Below are 24477 nucleotides of genomic sequence, written 5' to 3'. Positions count from 1 at the left end.
AAAATACGAGCACGGTTTTCTTTTTTGTCAAGCACTATCCTACTAATATTATAAATGCGAAAGTTTTTAAGGATGTGTGTGTTTTTTGCTCTTTCATGCAAAAACTACTGAACCGATTTTAATAAAATTTGGTACGTAGATAGATGAACAACTGGAATAACATATAGGTAACTTTTTATTCCGATATTAGTACGGGATACGGACTTACGCGGGTGAAACCGCGGGGAGCAGCTAGTTATTAATTAAAAAAAGCACTTTAATTAAAAAATTAAAGTGCTTTGAGCACATTCGCAGACGCACTACCTTTGCGAATGTTCATGGGCGTCATGGCAGGCGAACCACCAGCTCAGCTGCGCACTATGACAAAAAATATCCGTAACCACAGAAACTAATTTAAAAGTTTTTATTTATTTACGTTACTTTTGAAATTGGACTTCTTATTGTCACATGTTGTATTTATTATGGCATAAAAAATATTTAATGAGTTCTGGGCTTTAATGAGGGTCGCTCTATGTGGTGGTCTCAAAAACAATAGGTAGTATAAACGTAAAACTCCATTGTAAATAGACTTCTGACCTGAGATGAGTGCGTTGAAACAAACTCTTCAGCTTTATAATATTAGTATAGATTATTTTATTTAGGTACGTATCTAACGTAACAAACTATTATAAAAGCTAAACTTCGTAGAATATAGCATTTAAATATCCATAACTTAAGTTCAATCATGAATAATTACAAGTCTTCAATTTTTATTAAGATCGTATAAATTCGATTATGAATGCTTGTGAGTGCAAGGAATATTGGAGTATCATAATTTCTTAAATATTTTTTTTATGTATTCCTATTATAACGGAATAAGAATTTGGCCCTTACATATATCAATTGTAGTCCGATGACTTTGTATTATTCAGTACATAGTTGTCCTTTATTGTACTGAGTTCAAGTTCAAAAAGTAAGTTAAAGTTTCAAGGACAAATCTAAACACACACGCATACCTTGAAAAATTTCGGTTAAATCATAAAACTTCAATTAGAATAAAGTAACAAAATATATAGTTGTATTTTCAATATAATATTTATAATAATATTTATCAGACAAAATGTAACATTTTATACGTGTTCGTTTGGTAAGATAAAAAGTGTATAGTTAAAATTATGTACTAACGAGATAGACGCCGTGTTGTTTAGAGCTTTTTCGCCTTTCAGTAATATAGTACCTGCTAGCTGCTACCTAGTGCTACGCTATGCCCATTGCTCACTGTTCTGCTCAGTACCTCAGTAGTCATTCTCGCACTGTTGTAGGGGTAGGTCGCGTTCCTCATTCTCTAAATCGCTCAGCCGTCAATATTTTTCGCGAAATAACTTTTAATAACTGTACAGATATTAATTTCTAATTATACAACATTACAAGAAGTGAAAATTTGTGTTTTATTTTGTTGTGTATGATTTTTTAGTTTGACGAACTATAACTGCTGTGTAAGTATTTTTATTATATTCTATATATATCTTGTGCATAAATAACGATCAAAGTTATTTTGGTAACAATACGTAATTTTTTATTTCTTTTATTCATATTAATTTGACTGTTCAATGATAGAGCGGTAGTGATAGAGACGTAGGCAACTGAAACATTATACATTTGTCTCATTTGATTTTAGTATTTGAGATAAAGCTTGCAGCATGAAACTAAAAATAGGGTTGTTATAACATCCTTTTTAAAAAGAAAATAAAATTCTTATTTTTTAATTACGACTGTTTTTTTGCGGTTCCATACACTATATATTCCATGCACCGAAGTATGTAATGGATTTCCCAAGTAACGGACAGCTGTCTGTAAAATTGGATTAGATGCCAATTGCCACTTTCATGGTCGCCGCAATAAACTCCGCTGCGGTTTAATAGTCTAGCATTAAAATATTTCATGATAATATTGTTGTGATAGATGGATGTGGGCCGCTGTGATGTCAGCATTTTTGCTTCTTTACTTTAATTTAAACCCCACGATAGAACACGTTTACTAATCATGTTTAATGGGTTAATTTCGCCTATGTTTGTGTAAGATTTAATTTTTATGACGGTTTTATTTTTTTCCGTGTGTAATCTTCATATTTTTTAATTGCTGGGTTTATTCACACAGATGCGTCATTTCGTATGTACTATGGCGACTAAATAATTTTCTCTTATCTCTCAAATTTATAACACGAAACAACGTGATCGCACTGGCTACGTGCGGGAATGAAAGTTAAAGATATAGCTTTATAAATGGGTGAAGGAAATTCACCACGGTAAAAAGTAGCCACTTTCAAAACGTTATCATTTCTTTCTAGCTAACTTCAAGCCTTCTATCTTACCTCAGACACAAAAATCAAAACATTCCATAAATACCGTTGCGACGTAAAAACAAAACAGTCTAACACGGTTTCACAATTTTAATATTGTAACGAGGATTTCACTTGGGAAGAAGAAAAATAATTTTCTATTTTAAAAATCAAATCTAGGCATAAATAATAACTGTAAATAGGTGTAAAATATTCCGTTTTGATTAACATGCATTTTATAAAGTTTTAAACGTTCAATTAAAGTTATTATATTAGGCAATAACTAATTTTAGATGATGTATTCACTGTATTATGAATGGTTAATTTCATGAATTGATTGAATTTAAATCGATTATTCGTTCCGCCGTTGTAAGCGTAAAATAGAATTTGTCATCTATAAATTACAGGCGGGCGCTTGCCCTAAATCGTTGTTTGTTTGGAGTGTAACTACACGAAACAATTGCCAAACACCTCGTTAAGATTAGACATACAATCATTATTGGGTGATGAATGTTTGTATAATACCATCATATATTATAGAATGTTACATATTATACAAATTTCCATTGACTTCAGTTTGAGACGCTTAAGGACTGAAGACTAGGTGTATTAGCTAAAAGTGTGTTTTGTAATGCCTTGAAGTATGTGCATCACTGCATAAAAAATACAGAAATACGAGTGATATATTTAAGGAGATATGCTAATTTGATCCGGTATTGAAAAGATAATGCTACATAATTTGATACGATGAAGCAAATTCACAAAGATACCTGTAAATTATATTCATTTATTTTATCGATTAAATAGTATGTTAAGATGTCATGGGCAATCATTCTGATTTTTTTACAAATGATTCAGCAACATAGTAATTTAATAGTGATTTGTTTTGCACAATTAATAGATTTTATGTAAATAAATCGTGTATCTTTATTTTTGAGCACACAACCAACGCGTGTAATGTATACAGTATGCGAGCGTGCGTTTTCTTTTCGTCTTTTTAATACCGACAGAGCCGGCAGAGACCGTTCATTCGTGTATTGTATAAATGTGTGCGTGCGCATTCTATCTCTTGCAGTCCCCATAAATAAAACAAAACAAAACAGTTTAGTGAAATTATTTGATTGAAAATACAAATATAAATTTGCCTCTCTTTTTTGTGAAGATGTGATGTGAAAATTCAAAATAATTGAACAACTTTTCTATATTTCGTGTGTTTTTTCGTTGTGTTTTTTCTTTAGAATATCATAATTAAATATAAAACTACCTACTGTATCATAAACACTATTTACAAACCTGAATAGAATATATAATTCTCTGAAGCCTATTTGTTTTCACGTAAAACATTTTTCACATATACAAAAAGCGCTGCCTTTAAAAATGATTCAAGTTAAAATTTGAATACTGGAAATTAATAAAATTTAGCCCAGCGAGGTGATATTTGAGTCAATTCTCTAATAAATATTAATTGAATATCAGAAATCTTCAATTGATGCGATTGTACCATGGAAAAGGTCTATTAATAATTCCTATCAATTCTATTTATCGCACAATTAAAAACTAATAGCTTTTATTAATATAATCAATCGAACGTAAATAAACAGTTACGATACGTTTGCTCGTTGAAAAGTGAAAATTATTGAGTCATTGCCAAATACTTCTTACTACGTGGGCACCCCGTTTCATTAAATGATATTCATCTTATAATTATGAAGGTACAAGGCCATCTGATCGATATATATTGGCACCTGGCCATTTTTACCAAATGTTCGGTTACGTATCTAATTGAACCAAACATGCCTTCAACGCATACCAATTGTTGTGCGATTGCAGTTAATACGAACCGTTGGTCTTCGAGAGGGGTTTATTTTTGGTGTTAAAGCCAAGAGAGCGTTGACTCAGAGAGATTACAATTTAAAATTAGGAGAGTAAGAGTTGCCAAATAATTGGGGAAAGGCTGGGCGTGTTCGAATGCGTGAAAAATATTTTATTGTATTACGATGATAAACTTAAAAACGATATGTGGTTAAAACATACATTTTTACTGATTATAACAAAAAACGTGTCTAGTAAATTAAGATGAATTCCAATAGTATATATTAATGCAGAATTTTTACAGAATGAGAAAATAAATTACTACCTACGATAGATACTAACTACTTACAATACATATGTGCCGGCATGGTCTTTTTAGTACTGATAATTTATTGTTTTTGGTGATATGTTTTATGAAGAATAGATAAATACTTAGCTAGACCCTCGAATAATTTTTCCTTCAAACCTCAGCAAGCTCTTCAATTAATCATGTCATTTTAAAACCTCAATTTTACAATAAATAATTAATAATAGCAAAAGTTTCGTCGTTTTTTATGAATTTATGACCTGGCCCTGGTTTACTTTGATACAAGTAGTAGCTACATAAAGATCATATATTTTTATATATTTTCATATAATTTTAGGGTATGCCTTGTGCACGCATATCAAACATTTTATAGAAATGAATGGTTCATTTTATATTTTGTATGTATCGTCATAAACCTAACTAAGATACCATGTAATAATTGTCAAACGCCAACTTTATTATTACGTACGAAAGTAGCGTGAAACAACATAATTTTCAAACTTTGTACTTCTATTTTGTAAACAAATTACGGTTTGCCAGAACAAAGTGCTACAATTTATGTCCAGGAAGGTGTTTCTCGTCTACTTTATTCACGACACAAAGATGAATGTAAGGTTTTTTACTTAAATAAAGGGTAAATCTTCAGAGAAACGACACTATTTCTTTATGAGCGGTTTTATCCAAGGGAAAATGGGTAGATTGTAATGGACATGTTAAGATACATTACATAATATAAAGATTTATAGAACTACGATCAGGAAGAGATCCCACCCACAATGCAGTAATTAAAATTAGATATAATCTTTTTCGATAAGCTCGTCAAATAGTTATGAAAGAGTTGGAGTAGATTGTCATAAGAATGAGTTGTTAAGAAATGTAATAATTAAATTCTAATAATACCCACACATACATTAATACTATTTGTACACCGGTTACTGCGGCATGGCTGCTCTAAAATCGGTAACATTTCAACAATATTTATGCTGCTTAGTTGCTTTTGTCTAGAGCATTATTTTGCTAGATTAGCATTATATTTTAAGAAAAGTTGAGTTTAAAATTAAATATGTTTATTAACATATTAGATCTATTATTCAGACGCTGTTTCTGTACGTACTGATCTACCATCAAGAACTCTATTTCCGTTGAGTTATTTCAGAATACCTAGCTCATTTATCTAATATTCAGACATGCGTTGACATTCTATGGAAAGTCGTTCAGTATTTGAATTTTCAGGTAGTTTGCTGTGAATTTCTTAATATTAAGTTTACTTTGAAAAAAAAATAATGAGGATGATAGATAATGAGGATTTTAATTTCTTATCATACAGATAATTTCATAACAAAAAAAAAAATTGTTAAAAGACGTAATATAATGTACGTATATACTATTTACTAATATGAATTACGATGACTTTCTTGAAATTGGAAGTCCATTTTATACTATATATTGAGCTTCACTAAATAATCACTGATAACAGTATAAATAGTTTTCTAAAACAAATGAATCTATAGATGTGAATGTGATGTTTCCCAACTATGTAATTACATTGTCGCTACATTTTACTTGCTCCAACCTTTGACCTATTTTAACAGACGCGACGTGAATATATGGCCTCGTCATTTAATCGAATATGAAACAGTCAAATTTCCTACAGATGTTATTTATGACTGTTAATGATTCTTCTCTTCAAAGATCGTAAAAATAACAGTCACGAATAAATATAGAGTGATGATGTTACAGTATTTGCTATTTGTATTTGAAATGAATATAAACTTGTGATTTCTTATGTACGTTAGCCGTCAATATAATGTCAGACGTTCGTTCTATAAACTAAACCACACTGAACCACATTGCTTATTATTTACTTCATAAACTAAAGGTGAAGCGCGGCGGCTTTGCAGTTTTATAAGAAAAAGTTATGAAACGTTTTAAAAATTATGCAAAGCTTATTTAATTGTGGAGGAAGTATATAGACGTTAGTTGGAATTCACTAAGGATCAATTGAAAGCGCAGAAAAATAAATAAATTCGGTTACAAATTATAATTTTTAGGACGAGGTGGACAAACTTACACAAATATTTATTGTTCCCAAACATAGTTTTGTAGTTCGAGTCCCGGTGGGGACTAACTAATAAAGAAAAGTTCGGTCTAGCATCACGCAGAAAAGAACCTAACATATGAAACAAAATGCAACTAACTGCAACTTAGGTTAGGGATTTTACTACTTTCAAAACTGATAATTTATAAAAATAGTTCTAGAATGTAAGTGAAACAACATAATAAACCAAATAAACACTATTTTTATTACGCTTTAGAAAGTACCTATACTTAAATGTGTTTATACTGGAAGAAACACACCAATAAAATTATGTTAACATGCAGCTTTAAATATTTTATGACCCTAAAAACAGCGTTAGATATAGTTAATTCTCATTGTGTAAGAATAGCGTGAAGGCAGATTATAAATTTGTGTTAGCAGTCAGATCTATATATCTGCTTCGTGTTTTACGAGCACTATCTGTAATGGTTCAATTGTAGCTCTCTTGTTTAATAAACAACAATTTATATGGGTTTGTACATTTATTCGTTTAATGCACTAAATTTTATGTGTAATAAATTTGGTTGTTTGACTGATTGAAATGTTAATTACGAACAAGAAGGCAAACGAGACTTCTTGCCAGAATATATGTTTGCGTTACGATATGTTTAAATTTGTAATTGTTTTAATTTAAGCCAGCTTGTCGCCTGCGTATGCTTTATGCTTGCATAGTTAAAATAAAAGGAATGGGATGTTTCTATGACATGTAAAGAGGAAATGATTGTGATTTTATAGGATGAGAGAATCCATTCGTTGAATATTCTACTTTTAAAAAATCCTCAATAACATGATAGAAATTCTAAATCTCAATTAGGGTAGTTAATGATTTATCGAATTCAAAATTGTTAAGAAAGAAAATTGCTGAAGTTTTTATCTGTAAAGTTCTGGACAATGTAGTATTACAACACCTTTTCGCCCCTTTCAATATAAACTCAAGAAGTTGTGAAACTTGTTTTGCTGGTTTGTTTTAATTATTAAGGTATCTATATTGATTTTTTATTATTATAAAAAGTTTTCATACTTTTAAATTAAATATTCGTAAAATTAATGTACAAAGTAATAGGTATGGACGAAATGTTGGTGTTATAGTTAATTCTATAAGAAATAATATTTCAGCTGAATCACAAAGAAAATGTCACATACCAATCTGAATATGATAGGAATTCCATTAGCGAGGCGCTCGGAATTCAATTTACATGTAAAATATTTTGGGCAAAAATCAAATAAGTCAAATTGAAGGATAAAATATGGATTAGTGACACACCGTTAACAGGCTAAAGTACATGCGAATTAGACGTTGTTACCAGCACTGAATTACAAGTTTTTACATGAAATCTCTAATAAACAGGGCAATAAATCCCCAAAATTTTGTTATTAGTTTATTATTGAAGATGTTTTTGATGATATTGACCTTGATTGTTATTTAATTTCCTTCCAAAGAAGTATTACCTGGCATGGCAGGGTCGTCCACAATGTTTTTGCTGCTTAGATGTTTTCAACGAGTGAGCTTGGAAATATGTTATGAGAAAATTATTTAAAAAATGGTAGCGACATATTGATTTTACAGAAACACTAACACATCGATTATATAATTTAATATAACTGAATAACGATTATATAAGTATAACTCAAACATTTAAAAGTATATAAGTATTAAATTAATTTGATGCTTGAGTGCGGGTGTCTTCAAAGAGTAAAATGAAAGTTTCTAGAATAGAAAAGCAATTTTCATTTTAGAAACAATACCTAATAGACTCTCATCTCCTTGCTTACTACTTCGTCTCAATATACTTTATACGCACACATAGGTACTAGGAAAGAAAATACATTTTACTAAAATATTGTGAATACGGAAACTCTTTAAGCTCTTGGGAATAAAGCAAATCGGGTTCACGAGCTTTATTCAACTGGCTTAGAGTTAGGTAAATACAAACCAATAATATTCGTTCGACCCAAGTGAATTTCATTTTGAATAACGTAATGAACATAGAAAAGGTCATATCTTTCTCTCTTCGTAATGAAAAGGAAATGAATGAATTTTTAAATCTAAGCATACTTAGGGACATAGGGACAGAGAGAACGACTTTGTTTTATACTATGTAGTGAAGGAAAATATAGTTGTAGTAACCTATATAAAATACATACCTGAGTTCAGTTCTGTGGCTCATTATCTTATAAAGTTTGGTATTTAATTTATGCTTTCATTAAAACTCTTAGTTTTTACAGGTACAAGCGAGCTGGGTAACATGACTGGGACATGATTGAATCATCTATTTGTACTTACTACTGATATACAATTTACAACCATTCCTAAATCGCGTCAAAAAACACCAAGATGTGCCCGGAAAAGAAGAGATAAAAAGTATAAAAAGGACAAGAGTCCCGCCATGTTTTCATTAACAAACGGTTGTGGTTGCGTCAACTTTGGTAGTGGACGGCGAACGCGGTCTATGGGCGACGACTCTTCGTCCTGCAGAAGCTCAGAAATTGAACAAGAAGTTCCTAAAAAGTTGGGTAGGAGGGTCCTAAATGGTGAATGCACAATGAAGGCCCTTGCACCTTTTCTAAGATTTTGGAAGAGAGATGATGTCAGCATGACCAAAGCAGAAAGAAGTAAGTAAAACATTATCTTTGGGCAGCATTCAAATGATGATTTTTTCTAATGAAAATAGTACATATTTAAATAGTATGCAAGTGTGGTGAATCAAACGTTTAAATTTTTTTTTTATATTTAAATTCTATATATTTACATGTTATATGGAGCAAGGTATAGTTTCTAATTATTTTGATTATCTCACATGCCTTTTTTCATAAAATATGTAAATTCCTTTTATTTATTGAATTATTATGTAAAATCTGTTTGAAACCCTTGTAAATATACTCGTATAAATACAAACCGAGTTGAATCTCTGCATCATTACCATATTTAAGGAATGTTAATTGGATTTGAGTTAAATCCTTTGGATATAAATTAACATATTGGGGACATGTTAGGGATAACAAGATTTTATGTTCACACAGAGTAAACATTGTGTGCTGTGCAAATACCTGATTACTCTACAGTTTCAACTTTAAACCAAATTGCTTGTAAATACATTTTTATGAAACTTTGTTAGCTTATAATCTTATATCAAATATATACTGAATATAACGTGACCTCGCCTAGGCACAGTATAATTAAAATTGAGTAAAAATAAAAATGACAATAATATTCCATGAAAACGTAAAAAAAAACAAAAGTCTCTAATAAGAATCAAAATTTTAAACATCATAAAGGTTGTAATTTAATTTACAATAAGCAGAGTTCCCATCGAGTTTCTGAAAGACAAACACTCAGAATTCCAATTAAACACGAAATTTCAGTTTGCATTCGGCTATTGGATTTAAAGCTGTGAGTTATTGTCCCACACGCTTGTTTGAAGGGATGGTTGCTAGAAAGCGAAACGAAAAGTTCGTTATCCAGCCTACAAGTCGGCACCGAAATTGAATTAAAATCAGGGAGCGCTCTGATACGAGGCATTAAATCCTCGCAAAACTAAACCTCATTAGCTGCGGCTCCGATGGAATCGTGAATCTGTAATACGTTCACGTCACACGTATTCGTGCATGTAATGTACGGATAGATATTATTTTGTTAAATAATTGGGTTTTATTATATTTAACATTCAATGGAGATGACAACCATATTTAATAACAATATACGTTTTTTGCACACAATTATAGTTGCGTATGAGAAGAATTTATACTGAATATCATTCTACAGTGCGCTCCACTATTCGAATAATGAAGGTATAACTTTCCTTTGTAAATTTTTACAATTTTACGTGCGAATCGTCTGCAATTCTAGTCAGAAAGTATTTCTCACAGGATTTTTTACAATATTGTACTGTTGCAAGCCCTACTTTTAATTAACACTACGATGACAAACGCGTAAAGCTTACTGGCTCTGACGGTCTGACCTGACCTGGCTTAGGTTGATACTGGAAATAACATAACCCATGTATATGCACTATACACTTGAAGTATTAGCTGTGGCTATTAGAAAATGTATTTTGAATCACTCTGGTATTGTATTTAGGTGGTCGTGATAAGTAATTATGAAATACAGTAAAATGTTTTCTTCAGTAATTTATCTTAATATGTATATGCGTACATAACTGTACACAGTTATGTATCTAACAGTATACTTGACGAGATTCCTAAGGTTATAAATTTATTTCAGTGAAAATTAAATTTCTTAGTAAATGCAACCTCACTTTGCAGTACTCAATGCTGTATTACTACTGCGGTAAATCTTTACGACCACCTACCAAGCTCCTACTTATTGCGAATGCTACACCAAAAGAAAAATAAAATTACTTCCACCGTCTTTTCACACATATCTAGCTAGCGTAAGGACATTGAGTCTTAGATGTTTGTACTAAATAATGCTTATTCTTTATTTAAAATTTTGTTTTATTTGCAGCGATGAAGGCAGCCATATTAATACAGCAGTGGTATCGAAGGTATTTAGCACGTATGGAAGTTCGTAGACGATACACATGGACTATATTTCAGAGTATTGAATATGCTGGCGAACAGGATCAGGTTAAGGTATGATAATGCAAATCGACCATCATTATCTTCTTTTGATGGATGTTTGGTTTTTAAATGTTGTGATGTATTGAAAAAGTTTATAAGGAAAATTCTAAAATTGATTAAAAATTAAATTAATTTGTAATCACTCTTCATAGTAACATACAATCGACTATTTTATTATTGATAATATATATGGTATTGAATTAAACATATAAAATCAGTATTGATTGTTAATACGTTGGATCTATGTACGTAGAAACAAATATCACTTTCGGTTTATCTCTTACGTTTCGTATGAGGCAGGTGCACGCAGTGTTAAAGTTAATATCAACCCATGAAACCACAGTTAAGCATTTTATAGCAATGCGTGATTGTATGTGTCGTGTTTGAAGTGGCGTTAAAGCAACACACACGTATTATTGCAAGTGTTTTTCAAAATACTAATGATACGCTTATCTAAATATATATTTAATAGAACTTACAAGGAAAGTGTAGGGGCCTACTTTTTACAGATCGATAAAGGTTTTTTGCGATACAGCAATTATTAAGATAGCTTAACATACTATATAATAAATGATGATTTACATTTATTCTATACATCAAATAAGCAGAATTGTATATAATTTTTTCTAATAAAATTTCGTAACAAAATTTGCTTAATCTTTGGAATAATGTAGATTTTTCAAATAGCTTTTCAATTCGTTTCGAATTATTTTTCCATTAAAGCTATTTTAAGAGAGTAGCTATATAGTATATAGGGTGTTTAAGATGTAAACAGTTTTTCGACGGGCAATACATATTGAACTATCGTTATATATGAGAAAAGATATAAATAAAGAAAATAATTTAGAAAGGAACGGTTCAGTGAAAAATTTTTATATGGTTGTTTATGATAATTATGGAAATTGCCTGGTGGCAATTATCATAACATATTTCGATATTTAGTAAAATATTTCATTTCAAAATAATTATAATGAAACATTTAATTTAATTTCACCAAAATGTTGAGCTTAGGAAGGCGTTTACTCCATCGACAACAAAATCCTTCGTTGATGAAATGCCACAAACCCACCGACTAATTTAATATTTAGATAGGTATAACTTGTGAAATTAATAAAGACGTTTTTAAATTATTTATATTTATAATATATATACGACGTAGTGTTTTTTTTTTATAAAAATTATATAGTTTGTGTTTATTCTTAGCAAAAAATTGACATTTACTTCTCAAGCTCGTTTGTTTTGTTGTGATGAGTGTTTCTCTTATCTTATAAGGTTTTATAAAACTAATGAAAGTGCTAACCTGCAAGCTAGCATTTTCGTTGCTAGGGTCATATATTGATCAAATAACCAACACGGAAATAGACACCTTCATATATTATTTATGGTATGGTATTAGCTTTATGGTATTTATATGTGACGGAACGTGTGGAGGAACTATAAATATATGCTATGAAATCTATTTTTATAATAAAAAAATACAGATAATACAAAAAGAAGGAAACTTATAATCAAAATTATTACAACAAATAATATTTTCAAATAATTTGTAATTTTACACGTTACACGTGAGTGCAGGTATACGTTCCATTTTACGAAGCGGTAACCCTGTCATAAAATGTAAGGTATTCTTAAATTTATTTTAGATACGTATAAGATGGATAAACGCTTGAGTGATTCATTTGGCGGTCGGGGCCACATAATGATTGAGCATGATCAGTCGAGCGAGTGCACAAATGACAAGATAATATGTAAACTAGCATAACATTTCTCATGCATAAGACATTCAACCGAACATTGAAAATAAAACCTAAATTAATATGTATATTTCAACCTATGCAATCTTCCAAAGAACTCATCTATTGTTTCTTTCAAATCATCGTGTGTAAAAGATAGGTGACGCACTTTTGTTATTTTAAAATTTTTCGTATTTAAAACACTTGAATTGCAAAAAAGAATTTCGAATCTTCGTATTTGATATCATTGCTTATTGACGTGTTTATGCCTTCTAATTTCTATACTTGGCAAAGGAGGTCTTACGTATAGCCTCTTAAAAACGTTAAGTTCTCAGTAATTAAGTAAAAGTCCTTTTTATGCCGTGCTTAAACGAACCGAAAAGCCGTAGGTAACGACTTTGATTAATTACTTTTGTGATGTAATTAGGTATAGTTAATTTCTGTTTTTGCTATGAAGTGCAGATTGAATATGTAGGTTTTATTAATTAGCATATGTAAAAACATACAAAAACCTGTGAAATACGTAGATATTCTGTTCTGTATCTGTGGTAGTTAACACAGATAACATAATACTATATTAGCTACTACCAAGGATTTCACACTGAATATTTTAAATATATTATATTTTTGTGTGATTACCTACAGAATATTTAATAATATAAAAACAATAAAAAAAATATAACCAAAAAATAACATCTTATGGAACAAAGTATCTTCTATTTTATTTCCTATTATCAAAATAGGTTCATTCATTTGAATGTTTCGAGGAAACAAACAAAAAAAGAAATACAGTCGAATGGGAATCTCCTCCTTTTTTAGATTATAATCTAATTTGCGTTATTGCAAATTCGCGAAAAATTTTAATATAATAATCCGTAATAAAAGTAATCCGTAATGTTTTTTTTTCGTTCGGTTATATTTATTCCCATATATCGCAGTTATGTATTATGCAAAGAATTTACATACCAAACGTCTGTCATGTGCAGGTTGTGTGTAGACGGAGCTTTGCGGGGCTTCCATTTTATAAAGTTTTTACATGAAACGGAACTAGCCTAACCCATCATAGGAAATGTCCAATTTACGGTTACACATAGATTACAATCTACCGAATTACAGATCACAAGTGGTGACATATTACAATTTAAGGGTGACAAAATCAATAAAAAGATCACACAAACTTTTGTAATCACAAAAGGGCTGATAATATTTTTATCTCCCATAGACTGTTTACTGTATTAATCGTAAAAATCGCATAACATCGTGACCTACTTGAGCTTCTCTAACAGGAGTTGCAAAGGGAAGTTTAACGCCTCTTAAGATCGGAGGAAATAAAACAAGTGCTATTTTCCAGTTGTACAACTTTTTTAACGCGTTGCTGAGTCACATGCGGGATACCACCGGTCGCCCGTCTTCTGAGCGGACATCACGTACTGCCTCTGTGTGTAAGTATACAAATTATTCGATTCAATTCAATATATAATGGGCATTCTGTGCACTCCATATGTTCCCATATTTCCAATACTATAAAAATGATATTCTTTTATATTAGATAGTATTGTTTTAATAAAGTTTCACAAAGTTATTACCCATAAACTGGCGGATGCTTGTGGATGACCTCCGTTCGTTACGATCGGTTGTTATGTCTGCTTCTATGCCATCTGTTATGAGATAAAATCAGATTTTGATTTACAAATAAAATTCACTTTTAAAGTTTTGTACTTTTACTAGGTAGTACGAACTTGAAATAAGATATATCTAATATTTCAATAAGCTTTTTTACAGGAGTGACTTATAACAAATACCTAATCAAAAAATTGTTTTCAATTCTAACTAGCTTTCCGCCCGCGGCTTTGCCCACGTAGTCGCAGGAAAGATAGGCCCGGGGTTTTCCTCGCATTGTCCCGTTCCCGTGGGATTTTCGGGATAAAAACTTTCCTTTATCCGTCTCCTGTTTCTAAGCTACCTCTGCACAGATCACCAGCTAAATTGGTTAATGCGTTTTTGAGTTATAAATAGTGTAACTTACACCACTTTCTTTTATACATATAGATTCAGAGGTATGTGTAAATGTGTATTGTGAAAATGTGTATTGATCGACAGATTGGTTACTGTAAGTAACGCTCTTTAACTTTCAACTTCTATACACAATGAATAAATGTATTGTTTAGGAGAATACTTCTCAATTCAACTTCGAAATTACTTGACTAATCATGTCTTTATTTCAACCAACATTATTTTATAATGCTTACCGTTTTAACTATATATAATTTAATATTTATAAAATGCTTATGTAACATCTTAAAACTCATACGAATTTTATTTAATATTTTTGTGTAGATTCATCATTCCAATAATTTAAATCGCATAGTCTCTCAACAAGAATTACTGCCGTAATGTTGCGACTTTAAAGGAATTGTAGAAAGCGGAAGAGACCTACTTCTTCATGGCCCTTATTTGCCAAAACTAGCACATTACACTGCGTCTCAGATTTAAATACATTTTATACTTATTGCATAATGGTTTATATGGCTCACTTGACCTTTGGCTCTTGGTTATATATATAAAACTAGGTCTTGATTATTTATAGTTCTGCAATACACTATGAACCTAAACTGGAGTTATTAAGAAATACGAAGAATTATTTTCTTATTGCTTTAACGAAACACTAAAAATACGTATAAGAATATATAAACCATATAATATCTAATCACACTAAAATTATATATGTGAAAATTTGTTTGGATGTTTGTCCGTCAATTACACTGAAACGGATTTTGATGACATTTGGTATAGAGATAGGTTATGAGTTGACTTGAGTGATAGGATACTTTTTATCCCGATTAAATGATAAAACATGGATCTTGATATCGGGGCGGAGCCGGGACGAGCGTCTAGTAATATATAAAACAGGTAATAGGTTTCTAAGAATAATTTTACCTTGCTACAATAGTTCGTTTTATTAAGATAATGGAACACATTTGGTACATGATATTAATGTACCTACTGCATTGTATTATTTCGTGTCCTTTGTGTTAGGCCTTAATTATAACTGGAGTACAATATCGTGATAGAGATTTTTTGGTGAATAAAATTGTACTATTGTCATGTAAATGTATTGTTTTACGTGCAGCTATTAAAATTTAGCTATTTACTATTGTTATAGGTCCAAAACAAAGGTACTTGTCTTTGTTTAAAGTATAATGGAAATTTTTATTATTAGAGGACTTTGTTTCTTGATATTGAGATAAAATAGTAAATAAAAACATAGAAGATTACGCATTTCATCGATATACTGTTTTATAAAACGTTTATTAAGGTAGAAGATTGAAGCCCCGCGTAAGATACCTGGTTTAATCCCGTAGAATTATGTGAAGCGAACATAAATTCATTTCAGCGGGGACACTTAATCTACATATAACTGCGGTAGGTTTGCATATAAAACAACTCGTGTAACTGAAGGGACTTTTGTCTCTGTCGTTTGTGGTTTGCACTAATGGATTATCCCTCACCATGATAAATAGGAATGTTATGTTATTCCTCCCTATATAATATTGTTGAATATTTATTTTAGTGGAACAAGTATTTTCTGAGGAGTCTGACGAAGGCGGTGGCGTGGATGAAACCGCGCCGCCGAAGTCCACGCGTGGACCTGATATTGAATTTCCAATGAAGAGGAAAGATATTGACTTGCTGATTGAGGCATTCCGAAAGAAAAAGGTAAGTTTTTAATATATATGGGTGAATTACACCTACGCTCTTCTTCACATTGACTTGTTATATTTACAATTTAAATTAGGCTTTATTCAAGGCACCATTTACTTTACATTTACTGTGGATGTGAATTGTATTTATTCAGTATTCTTCGAGACAAGTAAATTACACGTTGTTTATGAGTTTATACTAAAGGGAACAAAACTTTCAGCATCGTTTACATCCGAAGCACGTAGCGCAGATCCTGAAAGAAGCCGCTCAAACATTGAAAAGGTTGCCTAATATTAACGTGGCCACAACTTCTATATCCAGCCAGATCACAATCTGTGGTGATTTGCACGGCAAACTGGACGACTTATTGGTTATCTTTCATAAGGTAAATGTGGTTTATATTTATGTTATTGTGTCATTAGCGGTTGTAGGTAGTCATAGCGGTTCGACCCACGAAAAACGTAGGAGATTTTTTCTTCTGAGTATATTTTTTCAGGTAAAACAAAACTTGTGTTGTTTCAAGCAAAACTTTTTGTGGAATAATCCGATAATGATAATTACTGTCAGATTAAGGTGGGGTAGAAATATATAAAAAAGTAATATGAAGTGCCTATTCCGATTTGACTGAAAATGAACATATTTGACGCTAATGTTTTTTTCAAATGACAGAATTTTTTGTCAGTAGTTAGCCGAGAAGATTGTTAATTTCATTAGTCGTTTCGAGGTGGGTGAATTTATCGTTAAAAGTTCCAATAACAATATATACTTGCAAGTGAAAATAATTAAGCGATTTAATAATTTATATCATCTAGCAACAAACATAACTTTATTTTTATAATGGATTTCTATTTAAATTACCACACGGAATGTCGTCGAAATCCACGAAGAAACTGTTTTTGATGTTGTAAGAAATGCTTAAATTCAATATGTATTATACATATTCTACGTCAATTTGTACTGTCACACATGGTTGAATAAAAATAACTTGTTAAGCTTAAGTTACATGAGTTCACGTTTCACATAATTTTATTAACATTGTACGCCAACGTTACGGCTTTTGGTTAAAGAAACGTGGGCGACTATAATAAATACAATACGTATTAATATTCTTATATGACGACGATTTATTCACAAGGGTTAGAAGAGACATCCTCTTTCAAGGGATGCTATATTTTGTCGCATTAAATAAATGGGAATATCTGATCGAAGCTTGCGTTTGAGTAGCATCGTGGAGTTCGTAAGATTTTTTTATTCCCATGGGCATTTTAGGTTGTAACTTAGATCTACGCAATAACAACATAACATCGGAGATGTTAGTTTATGTTAAAATCTTATCGTATCCTTCCTACTAATGTTATAAATGCGAAAGTTTGTAACGATGTGTGTGTGTGTTTGTAACTCTTTCACGCAAAAACTACTGAACCGATTGCAATGAAAATTGGTGCGTAGATAGCTGGACAACTGAAATAACATATAGGCAACCTTTTATCCCGATATTCCTACGGGATACAAACTTACGCAGGTGAAACCGCGGGGCGCAGCTTAGTATAAAATATGTTTGTTTCAAATCAAAAAGCAAGATAGATGAATATCAAGAAATATTTTGAAGACAAGTTGAAAACGATAAACAAAGAAAAATTTCACAGCAAAAATACGAAAAACCAAGCATTTACGATGCTTTGTTAAACTAAGAACATTCTTCATGTCAGAAACTTTTTGTTCTTAGCCCGTTCTATACTAAAGTAACAGTGTAGGCGTTAAAACCTACGTTCAAACTAATCCACTTGAAACATTTTATTAAATCATAAAACAGTATTTGTAAAGATTTGTATATGTACATATTGTGTATATTTATGAAATATTTACTGACCCACGCAATTTTGCTGTTAATTGGTCAAGTAAAAGTAAAAGCGTAGCCTATCTAACAAACGAATAATTTTGCAGAAGTTCCTAGAATAAACTCTTTAATTATTATATTATGGGATAGATTGTGCCTATATTTATTCATACATAAATCTAATTTTAATTTAATGTAATGAATATTATCGTCAATGATTTTGAGCACACGTATGTGAGCGGCTCTAGGGATTTCATTATGTGGCAGAACGCCAGGACGCTGACACAATCACAGAATTTTATTCAAAGAATGTAACAGGAAATGCGGCGTCAAACAACAGGAGAGGAAAATACTTCGAAATATGTTTCAACCAAATGGAATTGAGTCGTTAACCCATTGACCTTTCAATCTATTCGGGGCGCAATTTACAAGACTGTAATTAGCCAATTAATCTTTTTTTTTAATATTTTCATCATCCGTCATCCACGTAGTGTAGGGTCAGCTAGTATCCATTTATAAAATTGATGTTTATTGAATTTTCGTATTTGGTTGTACAGAAAAGAGTTGACAAGGCAAATTTAATTATAATTTTTCAATAGATAAATTTCATAATCAGTTTATATTGTTTTAAAAGTTAGATAACGGTCTTAGTTGAAACTCAAATGGGATACTTCCGAAAGCGTTGTATATCTCGAGGGTTTATTATGGACGCCATGACGTCAAAACTTGATAAGACTACCTAGTGGGCCACGGTAAACAATTAGGGAGCGGCGTACGCGTCATCCAATTTGTGCGATCTTAATACCACAACTGTTCGATTGATTGACCGCCTGTTACGTCTATTTCAATAAATTACTATTGTTTTCGCTCTCTAATCTAGGGGATAAAAGAAAATGTATTCAGATATTATCCGTATATGGAGGAAATCTATTTTAATTTAGTACAAATACATATCTAATTAGTAATATGTATATCGATTGCTATTTGACGCACTAGTCTAGATTCCATATTCAACCTGAACAACATTGCCTATAGAGTTATGAGTAATGTAATAAAATATACAAAAATAACGTTTAAATTATGAAGTCGAATCTGATATAAATACTAATGTTGCATTAAAACGTAACAGTTTAAACCAAATTAAAATCACATGAGGGATTTAGATAACATATTGAGGTGTTGAATTATGTTGAACGATTTAGGAATTCGTTATTCCTGTGACAGGGGAAAGTTATCGTGTTAGATAATCGGGGAAAGGGCCCGCCAATCAGCAGGGCATTTGTCCGTAATGCAGACAGAGGATAACAGGGTTCGTGTAAAGGATAACGATTGCGTAACATACAGTTATCGATTGGTATTAGACGGTTGTGTTGTGTAAGTATAAGTCAGGGTCACCCTCGCATCTGTAAGGATTCTCGGCCTGAACTTGATTGTATTTGCATTGTTTGTATGACGTGGTACTATTTATCTTACATTTTCATAAGTAGCTTATGTAATAGAGATTTATTTCTTACTAATACCACTAATGCGTTCCGCGTTAATATAATAAGAAGACTTTTAAATTTATAACGTATTAAAATATGGCGCATATATGTTTAATTGTTCAATTAAATCCTTGTTAATGTTTTTCCAATACTATATTATTTATTGTATTGGAATACAATCGTTACAAAACGTATCAATCACTTAGGATATATCTCGATTTATCATCATTTGAATTTGAGTTTCACAGTTGACGTTTTTATTACACCGAATTTATTCTCAGAACGGGTTGCCGTCGGCGGAAAATCCATACATATTCAACGGAGACTTCGTGGATAGGGGCAAGAAGAGTTTAGAAGTGTTGTTGCTGCTATTGGCTTGTATGCTAACATTCCCAGGGGGAGTTTACCTTAATCGTGGAAACCACGAAGACCTAATAATGAATGCGAGGTTCGTACACCACGGTCAAGTTTGAAACTTAGTTTGTTAAGAAGTTCTTATTTTATACATAGGAAAACCGTAAAGATAATGAAAGCATACATATTGTATTATATTGATTTATTTAACGATCATTTATGTTTCCAGATATGGCTTCATACGAGAAGTTAATCAAAAGTATCGGGTAAGTCTACACTGTATATTGCGTTATTTTAATTAAAATATTGCATCATTGAAATATCATTTTCATTTAACCTGACAATGGTTATTAAATCTCAACATTACAAGTACGCTTCTAATATTCGTAGTATTAAAAAGGAAAAATGCTACAAATTTTTATCGTAGTTTATTCCCAATAGTCTGAGTTCGCTCCTGTTATCTACGGTTAAATGCAAGTAGAATACTGAATACATTGCAGCAAATTAAACGATTTCATTGTTTGCGTTGAATTTAATGTTAATTAATTCCAAGGATTAATTATTTGTTTTTATCCTTTTAAACTGCAAACAGTTCAATATTACTGTTAATTTCACGGTAGTTAGATTGTGCTGTATTATATTTCCAAATGTAAGCTGAAATCAGAGCGACGATGAAGAATATAAAAAATGCATCATAGATTTTTATTCTGCCAAATAGGGAACTATTTATTATAACATGTTGGATTAGGGTGTAAATGCGTAAGTTTAGATTTTTTTTTTAAGTTACAGTCGGCAACGGAGCTGGTGGGACGCCTGATGGTAAGCACTACCACCGGCCATGAACATTTGAAGAAGCATAAGGTCCATTGCAGACCTTACGCCTCTACAAATGGATTGCCGACTTTTTGGAAAGGGATTCAGAAAGGATTGGCGATAGGAATAGAAAGATATATCATAAGTTATCATGCCGCCAAGCGTTGGGGTTATTAATTAGGGTATTAATCATTTAATCAAGGTTCATTTCTCGAAGTAATGTAAAAATTTAAATTGAGTTATTAAGATAATTTGTTGGCCTTTTTTAAATAAAAATTGTTTTTTTCCTTTCCTTCCGTTAATCTGTAACGAAATAAGATAATATAATAAATAAATATATAAATAATAGTTTTAATATGTTTATTTTTTATGATAGCACAATGCAGAGCGTCTGTTGAAACTGATAGAAAACGTCTACCGCTGGTTACCACTAGGCACCATCATCAACAATAGAGTTTTTGTGGTACATGGCGGCATTTCTGACACCACTGACTTGGACATGGTGAAAAGTTTAGAAAGGGACAAGGTAAATAAACTTCTCATATACGTACCTTAAACAAACAAAATTCATGTGTACAGTATTTTTACGCCAATAATTCAATGTCAATTGGCTGGCTTGTCTATGTCTAATGAAGTTATTATCCTTAAAAAATGAAAAAACGGCAAATTGAAACATTTTATACACATATATACCTCTGCTAGTTCAAAATGTTGCTTACAGTCGGTTATTAGCCATTACCTTACCTGCACCTTTCTATCATAACACGCATTACTAGAAAGTTCGCATGATGCATGGTTTGTTTTCACGAAAACAAATATCAACAAACATAACTCTTCTTTCGTTCGTCTTATTTCAAAACACCGTGAGTAGATTGTGTTTTAGTAAATGTAGAAATAAAAAAAATGTCTCTATTTCAAATCATTTTTCCAATTTTTTATTTCTATCAAAATTCTTATAATACCTATAAAGTTCGAGCTTTCTTCAGCGATTATGAATTTAGCATGTCTTCATATATTCATACATATTATTAATTAGTAAGTAGTAGTAATACGGATATTAGTAGTAAGATCATTGTAAGGATTGACGTGGAATCTCAGTATAATAACAATTATGTTATAACATCAGCTGGGTTTGTAACTGCTTCGAGATTATATTTTAAGATAGATGAAAATAACTTGAACTGAAATCACACTTATGTTATAAATGTGAAACTTGGTTTCTTTGGATATTTGTCCGTTAATCACACTCAAACTACTGAACGGATTTTGATGAAATTTGGCATACAAGCAGGGTATTAGCTGATAAGATACTTTTATCCCGATTGATGCTCCCTTGGGATAAAACAGGAATCTTGATACCCGGGCGGAGCCGGAACGAATAAAAGATACAAAACTTGACTTTATCTAATATCAATTAAATGCATTTCTAATACATAAAGCAGTTGATTACCTTATTTAATTGAAAATGTCCTGAGAAATCTAGTACATCTTTACTGTTTAACTGTTTTGTAACTTGCTTAATACGATAAGTCAACTAGTTTTGGATCCGTACTCTGGAGTCAAGACTGACCTTTAAGTTAAGCGTAGGCAATGAAATCAATAAATGTTGCAAATAAAAAGAAACAGTTGGAAAGCTTTTTAGGTGAAACTCTTAAAGCTTGTGTTACGACGATATAAATAAATATCTGTGTTTCAAAGGGTACTTTGATTTTTTTATTATTATAACATATGAAATAAGAGAAATATATATAATTTATATAATATAATATTATGCTTTTATCGATATTTCATAGTAATGTAGTCTATACAAATAATAATGTCTATATGTCAAATGTATCATAAAACTCGAGAACGGTTTGGCCAATTCGGCTTATTTTTTTACGCTTTTGTTAAGGCCCAAGGGAGGTCCTTATGAAAACGTACCATGAGTGAAGGCGGGGCGGATCGTTAGTTTGAGCGTGCGTGATATCTGGTGCCAAGTATAACGTGTCATACACGTATAAATACGAAAATAATTCTGAATAAATGCGGTTATTAAACTTGCCCTTATGAATATTCAATAGCTTAAGCAGTGCCATTTTAAACTCCGAGATTTCTGTTAGCGCTCCACGGCTGTAAATTCCAAGAGATTTTATAACTTAATTAATATGAATTTATCGTCGCAATCGAAAAAGAAGCGAGGTTCATATTTTATATCAGTTTAAGTTCGTAAGTTTTTAGAGAACGATCTTTTTTGAATTCATTAATCTTTTAGAATTCATTTCCGAATAAATATTAACGTTGCATTTATGATACAAAACTAAATTTGTAATGAAACAGTTTTATTTTCACAATATGAAATACCGGAGTATTATACATTTATTCATTTGCATTGCGTTTTATTGTCACTCAAACGGACGTGCAATATTGTTTGTTAAATCTGCTTTTTATCGTATATTTTTCAAAAGGAACCAAAATTAATTTTAAATTGGGAAATATGTATAAATACAACAACAGGCATTTCCAATTGTAAATTAACACATATTTTCGTTAAATAATATATTCTTCAAAATAGAATAATTTGAACTTTCCTTTTCGAGATTCCCTTGTAGAAATACATTTGTTATATTATTTACAATACGCTCCTTCCATCGATTGAGACATATAATTAATGAATGTGCCGATTCATATTACTGAGTCTAAGTATAAATACAAGTTTAATTAATTGATCAAGAAATAATGACTTGTGTGTGATACATTGGTATCCTGTAGATAAATTAAAATTTCAGAGGGATGAATTCTATTTTTAGAACATTTTCTCATAATGGACGAATTTCACGGTACTGCCAATAAAAAAAAACCGAATGACAAATGAATCATCAATATAACGTATGGTATGTACATTGTACGTACCTATTTGATAAACTTATCACTTTCCATACTGTGTTTCCCTTAAATATCTGAATTGATAGAACAATTAAAAGACAATTTCGTTCTTCTTTTTCATACTGTGATAATATCACATTATGATGTATTTTTTATAACTATGTTATTGCAAAACATTGAGTTTTGACTAACCAAATTTTTGTTTCGAAAGCCTTTGCTGGATAATTGTTTCAAATTTAATCCAGTTATAAGGTTTTATCTGAAGAAATTTCCTAGTGTGCTAAATTTTTGTATGCGAGTGCATTCTAGTAGCATTTTAAGCTCTCTTCTCTGAAATCGGTTAATTTTACAGAAAAATGATGCAGACTGTTTTTGTATATTATTTCACGGAAAACATAATAGGTCGCACAGATATAAGCGAAAAACCGACTTTCGCGACCCTTTATATCTTTTTTAATCCAATAATATCAATAATATCAATGTCGATTTTTCACATACAAGTAAAAATAACTCGGTCGAGATTACTTTTAAAAAAATAATTTATTTAAATAAATTATTTTTTTAAAAGTAATCT

General features: G+C 31.1%; 1 protein-coding gene across 2 annotated transcripts in view; it reads left to right on the top strand.

Annotated features, from left to right (window-relative positions):
- Positions 1–1273: 1273 nt before the first annotated feature.
- The window catches only part of LOC119833675 (serine/threonine-protein phosphatase rdgC), a 37981-nt gene continuing 14777 nt past the window's right edge, over positions 1274–24477 (top strand). The window contains exons 1-9 of one of the 2 annotated variants that reach the window (XM_038357799.1): positions 1274–1475; positions 8761–9147; positions 11000–11127; positions 14200–14290; positions 16420–16565; positions 16771–16935; positions 20153–20319; positions 20455–20491; positions 21415–21564. In XM_038357799.1, the coding sequence (XP_038213727.1) occupies positions 8922–9147; positions 11000–11127; positions 14200–14290; positions 16420–16565; positions 16771–16935; positions 20153–20319; positions 20455–20491; positions 21415–21564 (1110 nt within the window). In that variant the 5' untranslated portion in view covers positions 1274–1475; positions 8761–8921. Of the gene's footprint in view, positions 1476–8760; positions 9148–10999; positions 11128–14199; positions 14291–16419; positions 16566–16770; positions 16936–20152; positions 20320–20454; positions 20492–21414; positions 21565–24477 lie in introns of those variants that run through there. The other variant, XM_038357800.1, reaches the window with a different exon arrangement.

The sequence above is a fragment of the Zerene cesonia genome, chromosome 17 (assembly GCF_012273895.1).
Source record: "Zerene cesonia ecotype Mississippi chromosome 17, Zerene_cesonia_1.1, whole genome shotgun sequence".
Lineage (NCBI taxonomy): Eukaryota > Metazoa > Arthropoda > Insecta > Lepidoptera > Pieridae > Zerene > Zerene cesonia.
This window is presented reverse-complemented; position numbering and strand designations above follow the sequence as displayed.